The sequence below is a fragment of the Capra hircus genome, chromosome 7 (assembly GCF_001704415.2).
Source record: "Capra hircus breed San Clemente chromosome 7, ASM170441v1, whole genome shotgun sequence".
In the NCBI taxonomy this organism is placed as follows: Eukaryota; Metazoa; Chordata; class Mammalia; order Artiodactyla; family Bovidae; genus Capra; species Capra hircus.
This window is the reverse complement of record NC_030814.1, coordinates 41,703,820-41,718,919: the sequence shown is the minus strand read 5'-3', so window position 1 is coordinate 41,718,919 and position 15,100 is coordinate 41,703,820. Positions and strand designations below refer to the sequence as shown.

At 39.0% G+C, this 15,100-nt stretch overlaps 1 protein-coding gene across 1 annotated transcript in view; it reads left to right on the top strand.

Annotated features, from left to right (window-relative positions):
* The window catches only part of ITK (IL2 inducible T-cell kinase), a 66,813-nt gene continuing 61,805 nt past the window's right edge, over window positions 10,093–15,100 (top strand). The window contains exon 1 of the mRNA XM_005683226.3: window positions 10,093–10,363. Coding sequence (XP_005683283.1) covers window positions 10,226–10,363 — 138 coding nt within the window. The 5' untranslated portion in view covers window positions 10,093–10,225. The remainder of the gene's footprint in view (window positions 10,364–15,100) is intronic.

Sequence of the window (15,100 nt, the reverse complement as noted above, 5' to 3'; positions counted from 1 at the left end):
CAAACCAATTATTTCTGATGAGGACTTTTTTTTTTTTCCAGGCTAACAATTTTATTTATTTATTTATTTTACTTTACAATATTGTATTGGTTTTGCCATACATTGACATGAATCAGCCATGGGTGTACATGTGTTCCCCATCCTAAACCCCACTCCCACCTCCCTCCCCATACCATCCCTCTGGGTCATCCCAGTGCACCAGCCCCGAGCACCCTGTATCATGCATTGAACCTGGACTGGCGATCTGTTTCACATATGATAATATACATGTTTCAATGCCATTCTCCCAAACCATCCCACCCTCACCCTCTACCACAGAGTCCAAAAGACTGTTCTATACATCTGTGTCTCTTTTGCTGTCTCGCATACAGGATTATTGTTAACATCTTTCTAAATTCCCATATATGCGTTACCATATATATGCGTTAGTATACTGTATTGGTGTTTTTCTTCCTGGCTTACTTCACTTTGTATAATAGGCTTCAATTTCATCCACCTCATTAGAGCTGACTCAAATGTATTACTTTTAATCGCTGAGTAATACTCCATTGTGTTTATGTACCACAGCTTTCTTATCCATTTGTCTGCTGATGGACATCTAGGTTGCTTCCATGTCCTGGCTATTATAAACATGCTGCAATGAACATTGGGATTAAATTGGAAAGTAAAGGCAGAGAGAACAAAAGAGGAATAAATGAAATTAGAGTAAAATAAATAAATAAATTAGAAAGTAAAAAATCCTCCCACAATATTTTCTGTTTTAATTATAAATGAAAAGCAAAATTCCAATTCCTTGCTAGAAGTTTGATATGGAAGCTTTCTGACACTGCCCTAAACATAGACATACGTATTAATATAGACACAAAATACTTTTATGTAAAAATGGGATCATGCCACACATATTAGTCTGTACCTTTTCTATCTTAACAATGTATCTTGTGCTTTTTTCAAAGTGATACCTCATATAAATTCTTCATCCATTTTCATGATCTCATAGTGTTGCTTTGAATGGATGCACCATAGATTAATCAGTTTCTCACTGATGCACATATAGTTTCCATTATAGACACAAATACAGTGAACATTTAGTACAAATGTTCTAAATGTGCTAATGTTATTTGTTTTCTCTAGGATTAATAGTTCTAGAAGGAATTTTTTTTTTTTTTTCAGAAGAAAGAGGTTATATAATTACTGAAATATTCTGGTAGTACTCTTAAACAGATACAAATAAACCTGATCAAGTTTGGATGAGAATCACAGGGAAAATAAAGGCCATAGAAGCCAGCCCCTTAAAGCACAGTTGAAGGATCTCTTTGTCTTGGACACAGGAGGGCTCTAGAGTTACGCAAGAAGCATCTTCACATATCTAGAAGGCCATTCCCAGGACCAGAGAAGAGAATTGGAATTGCTGGGCCTCAAGTGATAGAACAATGAAGATGGGCTTTAGGTCAGGGTAAAGGTGAGATCACTAGTGATGAGCTGACATCCATTCCACTTTCTCTAGTGGCAACACTCTGGTGTTTCTTTGGAGGAAAGCCACTCTCTACTCTCGGCCCATGTGGTGGATAAGGCAGACTCTATCTCATCCTCAAATCCAGGAGAGGGTGCAGACCTGAAATAGACAACAGAATATTCTATTGACTGGCTGTAATAACTGAGCTACATATTAGCAAGTCATCCAAACCAGGGCAATAATTCACAGTTCTGAGGCTTTTGCTGGAACTATTAGGAAAAAAGTGTCCAGTTCCAAGGGTAAAATGTCAGTCTTTTCTTCCACAGAGGAAAGCCTGCCAAAGTGTGAAGCTGACATAAAACTAAGAAATGAAAATCAAAAATTCTAATGATATTGACTAAGTAGCTAGATCCATAGTGCCAGGCTGAATTGGTTTTTTCTTTGTTAGAGAATGACAAACTTTTCCAATTCAGTTTCAGCTGAGGCCTCAAAGGCCTAAAATAATACAATTAAAGGAATCAAGTTCCTTTCTCTCCTAAAAGAGTATTTCATCAACCATGCCTGATATACTAGGAGGCAACACAAGTTCTGCCAGTAATAGTTTTGGCCACCTCCAGTCTTTAGAAAACAAAAGCTCAAAAGACAGTTTTTGGTGCACTGTGCATTTCCTCTCACAACCCACCCGGGGATGTGGGTGGAGAGAGGAGGCAGGTGTTTGCATCCACCAGAAACCAAGTGACAGGACCTGTGAAGGGCTACTCACTAGCTTGACAGAAGTCTCAAGGGTTTGTGAAGACTGTTGTCTAAATCCCATTTTGCCGGGAGCCAGAGTGAGGAACTCCGCCCATGGCAAAGGTCATGAGGAAGGAGGCTTGGCATACGCAAAGGCATGATCAAGCCTCAGGAAACCCCCTGTTCCCGAGCATCTACCCCAAAACCAGAGTCTGTTTTATGCTCTCACCTACACCTCTGACTTTACGGGGGGCTCTCCCCCATAACCATTTCTCTCGGAGAAGGAGCAAACATGCAGCTCCAAGGCAATAAAAATTCCTGGGCACGACAAGACTGTTTCAGCTTACGGACTGCTCTGAAGGTTCTAGCCCACCTGTATAGGTTCGTCCAGCCACATGTGATTGTTTACAGCCTCCCAATCTGAGAGGCATGAGATGTTTTAGACTTACTAAAGGCAAATTATTTTGGGGAGTTAGAAATTATTAGTATAGTGGGTTGGTTAGGAATTATATTGGTGAACGGTTTTTCATTTGTTGTGTCAATAATTGCTGCTAATTCCCTGCTCTGGGTGGGACAAGGATGTTTCAGGTCAAACCTCTCTGCTGACAGACTAGCTTGTGTGACAGGATTATCCATATTCCTGCCACTATGCACATGATTGTTTACTACCTCTTAACCGTAAACAGCACAGAGAGTTTGGAGTATTTTGAGAGTCTTAATCAGCATAGGGCTTTTTCTTCTTCTTGAGTCAATGATTGCTGCCAGGCCTCCATATCCCTAAGCACCTGGGAATATATTAATCAATGTATTTGGAATATAGAAAAAGAAATCCAGTAGTTTTTGATGTTAGCAATACTAGACTTTTTGAGTCAATGGATTTTCTCCTTTGTAATAGATCACTGTACTTTGTTATAAATCACTGTGTCCTTGCTATGTAAAAATGTAACTTTATCATATCTTAAGACTAAATAGATCTTAAGGGGAACATTGGTGAAAGGATTTTCATTTGTTGGGCTGATGTTTGCTGCTAAATCTCCATGTTCCCTACCCTTATAATGAATATAACTAGCATATAGGAAGAAATAAGCATTAACCTTTAAGCATATAGGAGAAATAAGTATTAACCTTTAAGACTAATCATGTTAACCTTGGGTTAAATAAATTCCTTTCTTGACTGTAACTCACTACACCCTCACCCTATAGGAATGTAACTTTATTTGGAGGGTGGTGCCTGGTTTAAGAAAAAACACCCTTGGAAGAAATAAGTTTTTTGGTTATCAGAAAGAAAGGATCATAAAATGTCAGCAAGTCTCACTCACGGCCAGAAGATGATGTACCTTTTTTATACATTTATATGAAGCACCTGATTTTGATAAAGGTCAGGACTGCTGACTCCCGCATGACTCTATATTCATCCCTATGTGTAACAAAAGGTATATAAGCAAACCTAAAAATAAAGAAATCGGATCAGTTTCCAGAAAGACTGATTCCCCCATGTCGCTTCTTTCTTGCTCCCGTTTTTCTGGCTGAATTCCCATCTGGAGCATGGATGCTATTCCACGTAATCCAAGTTATTCAGCCTTCTTTTCTCCACTAATCTTCCTACTACACTATCCATTTCTAATCTCTCTATATCTATGATTAAATATGTATTTTTCCAAAGACACCAACTCCGTCCCCCCACCTTCGAATCACCCTGGATCCACCGGGGCTGGACCCTGGCACCATTTGGAGAAAGGTAATGGTGAAAGCCTGTGGAAGGGCTGCTTGTTGGGTGTCACAGGGAGAAGAGACTACACCTGGGGCAAATGGTCCATCCATTGGTGGATACCTGAGTCTTCCACTAGAACCATGGAGGGAATAGGTGGCATGCAGTTCATTTGCAAGGAACACTTACCCAACAGGACAACCATATGAGCAAGGGGATCCCAACAGAGTTGGGAACAGTAGGAGGCAGGCTGAAGGTGGACCAGCAGAAGTCTGCAAGCTGAAGGTTGGGCTCTCTGGGAGTCAGACAGGCATCTCCAACACCAAGAGAACTGCTGTCAGAGCCTTCTGAAAATAATAACAACAAACGTGACAAACCTTTGCACGAAAGAAAAAGCAACAACTGTATCCACCACATTCAGAGGGCATTAAATCCCAGATTACGCCTGTGACCTTGTTGAATTCAGCGCTTGTTTCCCTTCTTGCCCCCAAGCCTGAGCCTGAAGGAGAGAGTCAGAGGCAAGGCTATTGTACAAGGAAGGAGGAGGAGTTAGGATGTAGCAGAAAAGGCAACATGCTTCAGACCCTGTACCAGACTTCTGCTTCAGTTGAAGAAAAGCATTAAACGGAATATATATTTGGAGTTTTGGTTATTAGACTGAACTGAAAAGGCCTTTTTCTTAACTTTTAGTATGAAAAAATTCAATATATACAGCAATGTTAAGAGAATAAAACACTACCAACCTACCCATCACCCAGCTTCAATTATCAGCTCAGCCAAACACTTGTCATCTCTTGCCCTACCTATTTCTCCCCCTCCGCTGGATTATAACAAAGCAGATCTTATCTTATCAATAATTATTTCAGTATGCTTCTGTGCAAAATAAAACTTTTATGATCACAATCATGCCATTATCACATGTTAAAATTAAAAATAATTAGTTATTAAATATGCAATCGATATTCTGATTTCCCAGTTGTCTCATAATGTCTTTATACAATTGATTTGTTTGAATTTAAATCCAAACAAAATCAGCACATGCTTGATATGGCTCTTAAAGTCTCTTTTAATCTATGGATTCTTCCTCTACTTGTTACAGACATGGGGTCATTTGTCTTTAATGATTTGGGTACAGTGGTCCCAAGATGTCCATGGTGGATAAGTTCCAGTTCAGTTCAGTTCAGTGCAGTCTCTCAGTCGTGTCTGACTCTTTGAGACACCATGAATCGCAGCACGCCAGGCCTCCCTGTCCATCACCAACTCCCGCAGTTCACTCAAACTCAGGTCCATTGAGTCGGTGATGCCATCCAACCATCTCATCCTCTGTTGCCCCCTTCTCCTCCTGCCCCCAATCCCTCCCAGCATCAGGGTCTTTTCCAACGAGTCAACTCTTCGCATGAGGTGGCCAAAGTACTGGAGTTTCAGCTTTAGCATCATTCCTTCCAAAGAACACCCAGGATTGATCTATTAGAATGGACTGGTTGGATCTCCTTGCCATCCAAGGAACTCTCAAGAGTCTTCTCCAACACCACAGTTCAAAAGCATCAATTCTTTGGTGCTCACCTTTCTTCACAGTCCAACTCTCACATCCATACATGACCACAGGAAAAACTATAGCCTTGACTAGATGGACTTTTGTTGGCAAAGTGATATCTCTGCTTTTTAATATGCTATCTAGGTTGGTCATAACTTTCCTTCCCAGGAGTAAGCGTCTTTTTATTTCATGGCTGCAATCACCATCTGCAGTGATTTTGGAGCCCAAAAAAATCCAGGGCCCCTCAAATACAAAAAATCCAAGGTGCTCAAGTCCCTAAATAAAATGGCATAGTATTAGCATATAATCTACACATATTCTCCTGTATATTTTATATCATCTCTAGATTTCTTGTGATACCTAATATAATATAAATGCTATATCGACTGAACTGAACTGAACTGAACGAGTTGTAAATATATAGTAATGCTATGTAAATAGTTGCTGGTACACAGTAAATTCAAATTTGCTTTTTGAAACTTTCTGGAATTTTTCTGGCCCACAGTTGGTTGAATCCACAAAATCAAAACCCACAGATACAGAGGGTCTATTTTCTGAACTGGTCCAACTGCATCACTATGCTTTTTTCACACTGCTTTATCTCTGTATTTCCTGCAAACTTGAATTTAGATCTAGAGGTTAGATGAGATTAGTGTTTGATTTTCTTTTTTAGCAAGACTTCTGTGTAAGTGGTTTTGTGTACTTCCTATTGCATCACATAAGGAAATATATAATGTCTAGTTGACTCTTTTCCTGCTGTTAAGATTGATCAGTGTGCTACAATGTTATCAGTCTATAGACTTTTCATGTGATTTTAGCAGCCATCGATGATCAATACATAGGTCCGTTTTGTCATTAGGATTGCAAAATGATGATATTATATCACTTCTTAATTTATTCATTGTAATTATTCTGTAAAGAAGGACTTTTCCTTATTAAATAGTTGATTACTAAACTGCGATACAGTTCTTCAAGAGAAACAGGAAATACATTTTATTTTTTCCCTTTGTTTTCCAGTTTATAGGATAATAAATTTGCCTTCCAGCACCCTCCAAAAGTGACTGATGGGTTGGAAGTTTTTTCAAGTATTTTATGAACTCATGATTTGGACATTTTGACTGTTCTTCAATTCATCATAAAGGATGAATTTGATCCCCAAATTGTTCCATCTTTGGCAAGTAGGAGTTTCTTGAATTTGGGTCCTGTGAATTGGACTTTTCAAATCAAACAAAGGGATTATTTTTAGGTATGTTTTCCTGAGAGTGATGGAGGAAATACTGAGCTTCTTACGGTTATGTTTAGGTGAAGACAAAGACCAGTCCCAGCAAGGGCCATTGAAGGTCCTATGGGAGAGAGGATAAAATTACTTATCATTACACTCCATGGAGGCTAGGCAAAGGAAAAACTACTATTACAACAGCTATTGATGACATTTTGCTTTCCCACATGGCAATACTTTGTGAAGTCTGTAAATCTTTCAACCCAAACAAACTAGGTATAAATCTACCCTTCTCAAAAGACTTTTCAATCTAGTTCAGAATTTGCACTGTATTCATTAAAATTAGGTTTTAATGTTTAATTAAATTAATTTTAATTTTAATTGTGACAATTAATTAATTTTAATTGTGACAGAACCTCAAACTGACAAAGGCTTAGAAAAGAACTTTTTTTTTTTTATGTTAAAGAAAAATTGCTCCCATGCTGCAAGGAGGACCCAAGATCATCAGGAACCCAGAATCTTTCTATTTTACATTCTATTGACCTCCTGGTGGCTCAGCAATTAAGAATTCACCTGCCAATGCAAGAGACTCAGGTTTGATTTCTGGGTCAGGAAAATCACCTGGAGAAGGGAATGGCGACCCACTCCAGTATTCTTGCCTGGAAAACCCCATAGACAAAGGAACCTGGTGGACTACAGTCCGTGGGATTGCAAAGAGTCAGACACTGCTTAGCTACTAAACAATAACAACAACAAAACGACCTCAACATGCAATTTCTACTTCATGGTCTAAGATAGCTGCTACAGCTCCAACCATCACATTCACATTCTAGTTAGGGGGAAGGAAGAAAAAGAGAATGAAAAGAGTATGATGATTGCCATTAAGGACATTTCCTTGAAATTGTGCTCATATAACTTCTGCTCCATTCAGTTAGCTATAAAACAGTTAACATGACCGAAAAATATAATCTTTATTGTGGTTGACTAGATGCCCAGATAATCTTCAGGGAGTCAATTAGCTGGAAAGGAGGGGAGAATAGATACTTGGAGAAAATAGCAATCCTTGTGTGAAGCCCATATTCAGGAGAGAAAAGAAATGCTACCTCTTTGGACAATGTATTTCCACATATATGTCTTAAAACCTCAGAACAAAGGAGTAGAAACCATTTAAAGTATCCCCTTTCCCAAATCTTATCTTGATTATACTGGGGCAGTTCACAGGTTCTCAAAGAGCTGGACACAACCAAGCAATTAAACAACAATAAATCCAGTTATATGAGACAAAATTAAGCCATAGTGTGGTAATCTACATGGAAAATAATTCTTAGATCATTGCACTCCTTGATAGTAATAATGGTTGTTCTGTTTCATCATTCATTATTATTTGTCTGATATATGCCATCTCTGCTTGCACTGAGATTTCTTGGTTATTTACGACTTGCTAGAAGTAGGAATCACTCATGATACCTTATATCCTAATTCTAAGGCCAGATACATGACTGGCACCCACCACTTACAGGGTTTATGGGATTCAGTTCTCAAAGGGATCGTCACAAAGAGACTAAAGATCAGTGAGGATAAGCTGATTTCTCAAAGAGAAACAGTTTAGTAAGTGACAGAGCTGGGATTTCAGCATAATTCTGTCTCCAGAGCCTGTGTATGCTTTGTTTAGTATGCCATTCTGAAGGATTTACTTATTTTCAGCATTTCCACTAAATTTTGCAATGGAAAAGCAATCATTTCACTGTAGCATAGATAAACCACTACAAGCTTTCATTTAAATTTAACAAATTAATAAACTTTAATATTTCTCTTAAGTGTCTTATGCCTGTTGTCTCTCATAACTGTCAAACCCAGTTTGCAGATTACTCATTCAACATTTTTCTAAACATCCTTTTAATGTGCCAGGCACCATAACAGTCACTAAATATATAACGGTGAGCAAAACCGCACACCATTCTTAACATTAGGGAGCTTCTAGACTGATATTGAAGCTGGAACGCCAATACTTTGGCCACCTGATGCGAAGAGTTGACTCATTGGAAAAGACCCTGATGCTGGGAAAGATTGAGGGCAGGAGGAGAAGGGGATGACAGAGGATGAGATGGTTGGATGGCATCACCAACTCAATGGACATGAGTTTGGGTAAACTCCGGGAGTTGGTGATGGACAGGGAGGCCTGGAGTGCTGCAGTCCATGGGGTCTCAAAGAGTCGGACATGACTGAGCAACTGAACTGAACTGACCTGAAACTAGTGGGGAAGACAAACACTAATCCAAAAATCACCCTCCAAAAAGTATAATGACAACTGTCATAAAGGCTATGTCATAAGGTGTCTTCTGCATATAATTGGTGGAAATGACTTAGTAAAGCCAGGAAGGCTTCCCTGAGGAAGTGACATGTAGGCTGAAACTAGTAGTATAACTCAAAGCAGGTAAAACAGGGGAGAGGAGATGTTTTCAGGCAACGGGAGCAGATATTCAAAGCAGCCTGAGAAGCATGCATGAGGGCTGAAGTGAAAATATGTGAGCAAAGTATGAGATGAGACTGGCAAGGGAGCCAGAGAGCAGCCCCACATGTAGGAGTACCACTACTCCCCTTCACAGGTAAAAAAAAAAACTGAGGCTCAGAATCCTCAAGTAATTTGCCTGTAGTCTCACAGTTAGTAAGCCAGAAGTTAGTGGAGCCAGAAGTCAACCTCTGATAGGTAAAGATATTCCTAGAACCCGTGCCTATGTTAGTTTACATGACAAAGGGGGAATTAAGGTGCAATGTGGGATTAAGGTTACTAATAAACAGATCTTAAAATTGGGAGATTATTTTAGATTATTCACACAAACCCAAAGTAATCATAAGGATCCCTAAATATGCCAGCGGAAGGTAGAAGAAGAGGTTACAGTTGTATGAAATTAGAGCGATTGACTGTTGTCCTAGGCTTTGAAGATGGAGGAAGAGGGTCGAGAGTAAAAGCATGCAGGTGGTTCTAAAGCTGGGAAGGGCAAGGAAACGGATTCTACCTGAGATCTTCCAGACAGGATCGCACCCTGCTAACATCTTGATTTTAGCCCAGTGAGACCCATTTTGCAATTCTGAACCACAGAACAATAAATTCACGAAGCACTAAACTTGCTGTAGTTTAAAAAGCCAATAGAAAACTAATATACAACCCATGTCCCTCGACTCCAAAGCACATGTTCCTACCCCTTGTGCTACAGGGCTTAACTGTTAGACGAGCTAAGCCAGGAACTATAAAGATTGAACTCTAATCAGTCACATCATTTTGAGTCTAAGGTTTTTCAAATATTTCTAAACCATACAGCAAAGGGTATGCATAATTTTTACATATGCCTCATAGTTTTGTGAATTTTGAAAGGATGTGGTTATGGGCTTTGACATCAGAAGAGAAGCTCTGCGATGTTGACTGAACGTTGATAGAGAGATAATATTGGAGGCAAGTTGCCTTTGAACAGCTCTCAGAAGATCAACTGCCTCCCCATCGCATTCCTTGCCCTGAAGCTGTTTCCTCTGGTTGTGCTGAGGGGTGATGCGTAAGGTGCATCACTTTTCAAGAATTGGATCATGAACAACTTTATCCTCCTGGAAGAGCAGCTCATCAAGAAATCCCAACAAAAGAGAAGAACTTCTCCTTCAAACTTTAAAGTCCGATTCTTTGTTTTAACCAAAACCAGCTTGGCGTACTTTGAGGACCGTCATGGGGTATGTGATCACTCTATTTTGTCTATTTTTAAAATAGCATTTTATAGTTAGATTGGGCTGAATCATGAAGATATACATAGAATAAAATAAGAACACAGAAAACACAGATGTGCTTATTATAACCACCTAAAAAGTATAGTAAGAGTAATTGGGATAGAACGTGGAGAGTAGTCAAGAAAGGGTAATTATATCAGGTGATTTCAGTAAAAGAGTAAGTTTATTGCTCATTAGCTTGTCTTTCCTCTATAAAGTTAAGTTTAACTTTTAAATTTATTTTACTTGGCAAACAAAATGGTTAAGTGATGGGTCCCATTCAACATTTTTATGGATTCAATTTTATTTGTCCCAATGTCATCACTCACCTGACATTTGAAATAATAGCCTCTGGGCATTTAACTGTCTAAAATTTACAAAGCCCAGTGGTAAACCTCTTCATCCCTTGGAGAACTTCCCAGGAGACTAGGGTTATCACATACAAAATACAATGCAGTACAGACCAGCAGTTCTTACCAGAAGACTACAGCTGCTTAGCTAAGTCAGTCTTTATATTTCTAAAGATATTCTTATATACCATAACATCAGTAATAAAAAGAGCAACACAAATAATCACTACAACGCAGTTTGGTACAAAAAGCACTGGAAGAGGCATCAGGGGACCAAACTCCACTTTTCTCTAGGTGAGTTAGCCTCAGCAAATGTCTGCGTCAAGTTCTTTCTTGATAAAATGAAAGGACTGGAAACACCGCCTACAACATTCCTTTCTTCTTTAAAATCCTTTGTTTCTATGAAGTAGCACTTGTACAGCCCACCTCAGCAATTTTTTGAAGCAAGTTTGCCTTCTTGCTATATCACTGATTTATTTTTCTGTCATCAGAAAGGTAGCAAAAACAGCATTAGGTGCTTGATGGTCACTTAGAGACAAAGGCACTCTGATTCTTGGCAGGACCAAGCTTAGTAGGTGTAGGCATGAGTTTGGGTCTTTTGAGAGCTGGGATTTGAAGTGTTCAATGATATGGGGTCTTGAAAGAGGCCAGGCCAGGTATGGAGCCTACAAATGCCCGAACTTCTAAGCTGCTGGTGAAATAATACTGCCTGTTTTTTAAAGGTGAAAAGACATGCTTGTCTTAAGTAGATTCTTACTGATAATAATCCACCAATCAGTCAGGAAGAATATGGAATTACTTACGTGCAAGGCCCCTTTAGTAGGTATTCAATATGTATTCTTTGACTAAATTAACAGAGGGCCAACAGCCAAGTTTTCAACCTGGAGGATTCATCATTTAGAGCTGATTAATCATATGACCTTGGTCAAATTGTTTCCAATTGTGAATGGGACATTAGAAGCTCATGTTTCATGTTTAAAGAGTTTTCATTTACATTTAAATATTTTTTCAAAGTCCATTTTGTGGTTTTTACCAATTTTTTTCCCTGACTCAACATTCAACATGGTATCATCTCATGTAGTTAGTATTGATTGTTTCTGAGCACAATTATTGCTTGTGAACTGTTTGGTTGTGAGTTCTGTACAATGGTATTTGCACACAGTCCTACAAAGATAATCTTGATTCAGAATTTTGTTGGTTATGATTTGCATGTAGAAAAGGTTGTAAAAATAACTCAGTTTCTTCATTTGAGCATTATGAAAATTCTAGGACAATTAATTCATCCTGGGGAGCCCTGAGCTACAGTTTTTAACATTTCCATATGGGATACAGCAGATATATGTTTCATAAACGTCAAATTTCTTATTTTGTAATGCCTATGCTTTATATTCATAAATAACATTTTAAAAAGCATTTCTCTAAATATTATAAGAATTTACTGATTGTAAAATTTTTCAGTTACTGAAAAAGACAAGATATATTAGTTATTATTATTTTTTCTCTATGTGACATTCCATTGCTTACAGCAATCAATTTGCACACAGGAGTGCATTGTTCATTGCCCATAAACGATAATAGTATTACACCTGTGGGAAGAAAAGGTTTTAAACATGTGTTTAATTTATTTTTTTAAATGAAAACTCAGCTCTGCCGTTTGTAAAATGGGTGTTATAATAGTATTCACTTCATGGGGGAAAAAATGGTAAAAATTAAGAGAGGATGTATTTAAATAGACCTATCTGAAAATTTCCATTTTGGTAGATCCAAAAAAAGGGTCATATATTGGCAATTTCATATAGTTCAACTTAATATATAAAGAACTGAGCTTAATAAGTCCTGTCACCTAGTAAACACCTAATAAAATTTAGCTACTATTTGTATCATCATTATATCTGTGAAGGAGAATGAAGGGTGGTATAACATAATCATTTCAAATGAAGAGAAGTATTAAGGATTCTTCCAAGTCAGGCTAACATCAGGGTCTTGGGTTCCCTCTCTTCCATGACTAAATACATGTGTGTGGGGCAAGATATACCTGCAGCATGAGATGTATGATTTTGGGCCAACATTTCCCCTCTCTGGGTCTCAGCTTCTTTTTCTTTTTTCTTATTTATAAAATTCTGTTCATTGCAGCTCTAAAATTCTGTGGATTTATGACATATGAAAACAATTCTTCCACATATTCAGGAACGAATACTGTAGTTCTGCAAAATAAATATATTTTTTCCTAACTTCAAATTGCCATGCCCATTGTCATTATACTACATCCTGATTGAGCATTTTGTTTTAACATGGATTTAGATCTTTTATCATATGCCTGTTTGCCATACTGAGATGTGCAAGTGTTTTCAGTGGGGCCAGGAAGCCCCTTCGTCATGCTGGAGTAGTGGGCCAAAAAGAAGCAGAGAGTTGGCAGGTGGTGGCTTTCTGGCAGCCGTGATTTCAGACACTCCCCTGTGCCTGCCAATATCTTAGCAAAGTGGTCCCTGTTGTTGGACACTCTTTAACAGAGGACAAGGAAAAATGAGGGTCTATCTGCTAAATGCCAGACAATCATTGTAATGGCAGTCGCAGTAGAGAATATGGGAGAGACTTTGTAGTGTTTGCCAATTTCTGTAGTGTAAATACTCCCATCAAGATCAATTTCAAACTACTAATGTAAGTCTACCAGCCAACAGAATTCCTGAAAATTTAGCTATCGGCTCTCATGGGCCAACACAAGCAGGCTCCAGCACATCACAGGCAGGCTAAAATAAAAATAAACTCCTGGGAGGTAGCTACCTGAACAATGTGCTTAGTTGCACAAGACTGATATCAGACCCTTTTGGGGGGTTAAAGAGAGAAATGGTGGGCTTCAGGCACTCTGAGTAAGCACAGGATAAGAGGGGTAACACACATAGGAGACAAGTGTCACAGAATGGTGAGGCTAGAATAGTCACCTAGTGGTGGGTTCAAATGGTGCTTCTTTCACTTTCTAGATGTGGGATCTCAGGCAACACATTTAACCTCTTTAAAGTCTCTGTTTCCTATTTATAAAGTAATGACCCCAGCACTACCTACTTCAACCAGTGTTGAGTATTTCATGAGAAAAGTATGCTGTAAGCTTGGTACTAATAGGATCATCTTGATATTCTGAAATGCCCTTGGGAGAAAAGGAAAGGTTTCCCTATTTTAATGACTCGCTGTACCTTAGCAATCAAGTTTGCTGTGGTTACTGTGGCACAGGCGCCATTACCATTTATATTAGACAGGAAAAATAGTCAAAATCCCCATTCTAGTCAGTGTGTGGATAGGCTGACTACTCCTCAAGGATACTTCCCTTTAGCCTACTGATCTAGTGGCAGAAACATCTTTGTAACATGCATCCTTCCTAAACTACAGATGGCAGGTAGGGAGAGTGTCCACTTTCCTTGCTTCTGGCAGCAGTATTGCACAGTGGTCAAAAACACAGCTCCTGGTGTCAGATTTGGGTCAAAGAGCAGCTTTACCACTTAAGAGCTGTGTGGCTTTGCAAAGGTTGCTTAATGCTGTGTGACCCTCTTTAACATTATTTACCTGTTATAAAATGATCACTCCTCAATTTTTTTTAATGAGATGAATGTCATCATTATTTTAATAATAACAGCAACTAATACTTACTATTTACTATTGTCAGTCACTATGCTAAATGAATTATTTCACCTAATTCTTATACCTACCTTGTAAGTTAGGAACTACCATTACCCCAATTAACAGAGCATATAACTGAGGCAAAGAGAATTTAAATAACTCACTTATGTCTCCAGAGGCAACACAGCCTCCTGATGAACAGTTCTTATCACTATGAACAGTTGTTGCTGTTAAGCAATTGGGGTCACCACTGGGTTATTACACAATATGTAATGCCTTCTTGCTCTAGAGTCCTCTCTGTAAAGGCAGTCTTGAAAATCAGCAACCACACCACATAAGTCTTCTGCAATGAAATATGTGATGAGCTGTATCATTTCCACATACAGTCCAGGAGAAATCTTTGTCTTCTTCCCCTTCTGGGAGCTTCTACCATGTCTCCAAATTTTGGTGCTAAAAGTTCCTCTAGGATCTGTCCGTTTCTCTCCATTTCCTAGGAAGCTGCCAGCATCTCTCACCTGGGATTGTTGCCACCTCCTAATGGTCTCCATGCACCCACTACACCTTCTCCCTGCACCCTAGTTCCCTATCCCCACACCCATTATACCCTCCCTACCGCCACTCCATTCCCCACAAGGAAGCCAGGGTAAGCTTTTCACATGGTGACTGTGGACTGTGATCATGTCCTGATGACCCTCATCAGAAGATGGCATGTCCCTTCAGTGGTTGTCCCTTTACCCCGAGAGTA